This window comes from Sardina pilchardus, chromosome 11 (assembly GCF_963854185.1).
Source record: "Sardina pilchardus chromosome 11, fSarPil1.1, whole genome shotgun sequence".
NCBI lineage: Eukaryota > Metazoa > Chordata > Actinopteri > Clupeiformes > Clupeidae > Sardina > Sardina pilchardus.
The window spans coordinates 4,591,541-4,597,560 of record NC_085004.1 but is presented as its reverse complement, the minus strand read 5'-3'; the positions used below and the strand labels follow the sequence as shown (position 1 = coordinate 4,597,560).

Sequence of the window (6,020 nt, the reverse complement as noted above, 5' to 3'; positions counted from 1 at the left end):
GTGATCTTTGGTACCTCTGCATCGTCATAAACTGTCTAGCAGCACACAAAATGCTCTTTGCATTCATTATTAATGACAGGTATCATCCATTGGGATTTACTAAAGCAGTAGTGTGTGTCTTTGCAAAGCTTGCTCACACCCTGCAAAAGCTGCATACACTAAACACAACACAGTCAGCCATTTTCTTTTTTTTTAAAGTCTAATTGAATGTTAATGCCTTGTGTATTGCACAGTATGTTAGGGGACAAAATGATATGCTGGTACATACAGTAGTTGCATATAGCTAGTGAGGTGATTTTATTAAGATGCAATAAAGTGGTTTTATTTCATAAAGCCACAAACAAGAGAAATACTTACCGGTGAACTCTTTTGTGTGTTTGTCATAACAAGAAAGAATTCATATACTAAACATTATCCTCCAAGAGAGGGTTGGATTCCAGGTGGGTAAGGTAAGGGAAAGGGAGGAAAAAGAAAGGGAAAAAACAGGAAAATGACTAAACAAAGCATGTCCACACAAAGACCATCCTCTTTATTACTTTCTGCTTCACCAAACTTCAAGGTATGGCATTCTATTGAATTCCCCCCTTAAAATAGCCTTAATCCTCCCGGCTGGCTGGGGTTCAACAATCTCTCCTCTGCTGGTAATTAGAAATACAGTGGCTCTTATGGCAGCCTGGTGTAGCAGGACCCCACTGCTCGCATTCCGTGAAGGCAGATAATTAATACTGATGGAGGAAGCGTTTGTGTAAGAGCACATGGCTGGGCGCAGAGTGCCGGCCTACTGCTGTAGAATGCACCATTATCGACAGACCCATTACTCTTAAGACCTTAAAACAACACGGGGGCCTGCAGCTATCACTAAAGCCATCATTAGGCTGGCATTTTGTTTCTCTAGGTGACTTTTTAATAAGCACAAGGGAACAACAGAGAGAGCCCCTATCAGGGCATCTGTCAAAAACAGTCTGCTTATTAAGGTGCAATTAGCACACCATGCAAGGTGACACGAGGCCATTATTATACTGCTGTGCGGTGGGAAAATAACCTTGATCATTAGGATTGATGAAAAATATGACAGTGTATTCATATGTTTACCAGTACCATTGAAGGTTCAAATGATTCATGGGAGTTGTCATCCTCTGCTTTATAGCTCATGCCACTCAATAGCTGCAAAGCCAGCCTAATGGTTGCCCCACTGCTTATGTGTCTCTGTAAATTATTGTTGCATGTTGTCAAAAGCCTGGACTGGCTTGAACATCTCAGTGTGTAACCTAGCCAGACGGGCTTGTCTTATCTGAGAGATGACAGATTTGTTTTTTCTTGTTGTTGTTGTCGTAGTGGTGATGGAGGTGGTGGTGGTGTGGGAGTCCCTCATCATGTGTATGTTTCCCTCCCTTACATATCACAGAGACTCACAAAAGCTCTTGGAATAAGCTGTATACACACACTCATGCCATGACGTCATCCCAACAATAACACTCTGCCTGGCACACACAGACCCCCTAGTGGCCGAGGAGTGGAACCGCAGGCGCTGCACACTGTAAATGCGCTGCTGTTGATTGTGTTGCGAGCAGGACAGTGGGAGGGCTGTGTGTGAAATGACACTGACTCTCACCCACAGTGCATTCTTCGATGGCGTTATTTATGTTTATGATCTAGTCCCCCCCACCACCACCACTACCACCTCTTTAATGTGATTGATTAAAGTTTTAGCGAGGGAAAAATCTCTTTGTCTCTTTGGCTAGTTGCCTACATTCATCAGCTGGTCTGCACCTTGTCAAACCTGGGAAGCCCCCCTCCCCTTCCCTGCTCTCTCCAGCTCCCCTCCCTTCTTTGTTCTCTGTGCAAAAAGGAACATGCAGATGAGGACTGTGGTTAAATCTGGATGACTTCATTAACCGTGAAGCTCCCTGCGTGTCATTTGGAGGCCTGTATTTTTGGAGAGGGGATTTGCAGAGCATTGCTTTAAGGGCAACACAGTTTGCCTTCATTCAGCCTTGAGCTTGTAGAACAATGCCCCTCCAAGGCTGAGGCTTTTCAGCCAGTGCCAAGACCACAGCAGGAACACCATGAAAGAACACCATGGGCCTGAGTAAATCTTCTGACATTCGATCATAAGCTATTTAGCTCAAAATGACACACCTACATCTGATTTTACCACTTGTACCTACACAAAGGTTGGTGCAAATATATAGGTAGACTATAGATGTGTAAATAGAATTACTTTGGTACAGAGGTGACAACTACAGTGTTACATCTAGTTAGAATTACATAATATGTGTAGAGTTTATGTGCTGAAGCCACTCCACAATGTGCCTTCCTGCAAAACAAGGCGACTGCGCCGTTTTATTACCGCCACAGGAGAACGGTGGCATTGAGTAACAACCTCTACAGCGTGTTACTATGGTGTTGTGCTAGAATACCCTGAATAACAGCGATGCACAAAAGGTTTCAGGATGAGGTAGTAGATTGTAAAAAAAAGTACGCTACTGACTCACGTTTAATCCCTTTGTTCTGCTCGAATAATAAATAACATCATATATAGGCTATAATAAATATAAACCCTGATGGACTGGCATTGATAGATAGAGAGAGAGAGCAATGCATATCTACAATCCTATGAATAATCGTTTCACGTTTCAGGAGCTAGGAGTTGACAAATACAGTATATGGACGCGACTTCTATTTCGCAACTGCATAAACACGTGTCAATTGGTCACCGTTTATTTTGCGACTGTGTTGGCGACGTGGATGTACCTTATCTCCAGAAGTTTCTAGGTCGTAGCTACCGTCGCTTGTTCTGTCTTCTACAATCGCCCCGCGTTTTTTTTTTTATTTTTTTTTTTATCAGGGTCTATCTGAGCTCGAGGAAACACGGTTTCAACCTGATCATAAACTTGGTTTGAAAAGAGCCCCGCCCTCTTCTCAGCGTCTCCGGGAGCCTTATAACCAGCAGCCTGTTGTGCTGCTGACGCATTGAGCTTCCCAAGAAAGGCACTGGACTTGACTACAGTTGACTTGACTACATACTGGCGGAGAACTCTGTAAGAAAAAAAGCTGACGGAATACTTTAAAAGTAAAAGATAGAGATGGATTTCTTAAACCATAATTATTTGAACGCGCGCACGCCTTATGACTATACCTTTAATTTTTGGAATGACTATCTCGGCCTGTCGACACTGGTCACGAAGAATAACAAGCACAGTGTGCCCCAAAGTCCTAACTCCATCACGGAGTCCTTGAAAGCAACTCTGGGCTTGGATGACTCTCCAGCGTGTGCGTGCGTAATCTCGGGCAGCGGTGAAGGCGGACACCTGGACTGCTGCTGTTCCTCCGGGAGCCCCCCGCCTACCTCCATCCTCGACTTGAAAGAGCGTTTCTCCATATTGAGCCCCTTCCAAAATCAAGGTGCAGGCGTCCCTCAACAAGACCGGGACCTCGGCTTCGGAGGAAGCTTCACGGGATTTGATCTGTTTGGGATGGAGCGGAAGATGCGGAAGCCAACGGCACGGAATAAGCAGGAGCCCAAGATCTGCGTCTTCTGTCGGAATAACGGAGCTCCGGAGGAAGTGTACGGCTCTCACGTACTGAAAACACCAGACGGGAGGGTTGTGTGTCCCATTCTCCGGGCTTACACATGTCCATTATGCAGTGCCAACGGAGATAATGCGCACACAATTAAGTACTGTCCACTCTCCAAAGATCAACCAGCCCAGCGACCATTAAAGGGAGGGAGGGCAGTAGGTGGTAAGCGAATGAAAATATTCTAAAAGACAGAGCTTCATACATCGAGTAACTAAATTTGATTGCACTGAACATTTCTTTCAGATGACTGTTTCGATTGCGGCTTTCCCAGTCCTAACTGCTATGCTACAGGATTTAATAAACAAATTAAATATCTTTTTTTTTTTCAAAATCTCGTATATTTTTATAGATACTTTATTTCCATAGTTTATTGTATTCGTTATTCATGAAAAGTATATATTTTTTCCTTCACTCGTTAGTGTTTAGATGTTTATTCATCAAAATCCACAGTACACAATCACTTTGTGTGAATAAACAATGTTATTTTCTTATGTGGGGAGGTATACATGTTGTCATGAACATTGGAGGTGTTTTGTTTATGTTGACCCCCAGTATTTTCCATGTAAGCTAAGCTTACTTCTATTATCTTTTTAAACCAAAGTTAAGTTTGCCATTAATCAAGATTAAGAATGTTCCATCTCTGTACCATTTGATACTGGAGTTTTCTGTAAACTTAAGTGTTCTTGGTATGACATTCATAGCCCATTCCTTCTCTCCTGCAGTCCACCACACAATTTACTTCCCTCTGGGACTGACATTTAATATGTGTAAGAGAAAAAAAGACTCACAAAGGAGTCTCTGTTATGCATTCATGTTTTCAGAGTAACTTCATAATCAATAGTTGCCCTGCCAAATTACTCTCAACTTTGCTGACAGGAATAGTTGTTTTCTTTGCCAAGACTTGTTTTGAAATAAGTTAATTAGGCCAATATGAGGTACCTTTGATGTTTACATCCCTGACCAAGGGTTACACACTGGATTTAATGTCTTATGGGTATCTCTCTTGGGCTGCACACTTCCCGTTCAACTGTTTCATGAATTCCACTTTGGGTTTTTTTTCCAAAACCTTTACTGGGTGAAGTTAGAAGCACTCTACAAGAGTCAATATGGCAGTTTTACCAAGTCAGTGGTGGAAATATAGCACGAATGAATGTTATTAATAAAAAGAGCTTTTGTAAAACAACATACTTGCCCCTTTTGCATAATGTATCATACAAAGTATCCAAAAATAGATGCAAAATATTGTGAATGTACAATTGACTCTTGCAGGACTGCACATGTCGAACAGTTGTGTTTACCAAAGGAATACAATTTTAATGAAGTAAGGAACATAGATTTGCTGTATTGTAAATAAAAAGTTTAGTGATGTTAATTCAGTATTTTAACATTATAAGTGACTTCAGAGGGTACTACCTCAACAGGATTTTGTACTTACATGTAAAATGTCAACAGCAGTTTATTAATATAGTGCTGCCATTTATAATAAGGGTTTTTAATAGTATTTTTGATCTTTGTATAACATAATTGTATTTTCTTTCATTGCATTCAACACATGGAAGAGACTTTCCAATAAGCTCCAAGCATTGTTCGCCAAAAGGTGATTGTTGTAAATAATGATATCCATAATTTTTTTTAAGTTGCTGTTCAATGTTACATTCTTGAGGCGTGAAAGAGAGAGAGAGAGAGAGAGAGAGAGAGAGAGAGAGCAAGAGAGAGAGAAAGAGAATGGAATATGTTGAAGACATTAGACAATTTTGCCACTTTTAACTGAGGTTTGTAATTAAATTAAAAGAGAGAAATAAACACTGTTGAATTTTGTTATTTATATTTTGTCACAATTCCCTGTATGCTGCTGTGCAGAGAAATTCCGAAGATATAAATTCACTAGAGAAATAAACAGCTTGTCTACTATTTTAACTCCATGCCTTGATGTTGTTCTATCCATTGCCTCACTGACACATAGCTCACAGTAATTTCAGTGTGATATGAAGAACGCTCTAGTCTCTGACATTCTAAGCCCCAGGCCCCAGCCCTTACTCCACAGACACACAGACACACAGACACACAGACACACACACACACAGACACACACACACACACACACACACACACACACACACACATACAGTAGGGCTCTGCTTCCCTCTCCATATGTTCCCCAGCCGGAGCAGGGTGGGTAGGGGGAAAATAGATACAGCAACAAAGCCCCATGGTCCTCTGGGCACTTGTTTTCCGAAAGCCACCCACTCAAGAATGTCTGGGCCTCCATGTCTCATTCAGCCCTCTCTGCACCGAGGCCTGCCGAATAACTGGAGTTCCTGGCCCCACACCTCCCAGCTGTGTAATATCAGACTGTGTGTGTGTGTGTGTGTGTGTGTGTGTGTACATTCATCTGTGTGTTGGAGGGGTGGGGGTTCCGGGGACTAAAGAAGCCCCTA

At 42.1% G+C, this 6,020-nt stretch overlaps 1 protein-coding gene across 1 annotated transcript; it reads left to right on the top strand.

Moving 5' to 3' along the window:
* The first annotated feature begins 2,899 nt into the window (after positions 1–2,899).
* On the top strand, positions 2,900–5,505 carry nanos1 (nanos homolog 1). The gene has a single exon (XM_062549786.1). The coding sequence runs from the start codon at positions 3,087–3,089 to the stop codon at positions 3,765–3,767; it is 681 nt and encodes a 226-aa protein (XP_062405770.1). The 5' UTR covers positions 2,900–3,086; the 3' UTR covers positions 3,768–5,505.
* Positions 5,506–6,020: the final 515 nt, after the last annotated feature.

Coding starts and splice junctions, on each gene's coding strand:
- nanos1 (XM_062549786.1), top strand. CDS start 3,087: ATGGATTTCTTAAACCATAATTATTTGAACGCGCGCACGCCTTATGAC.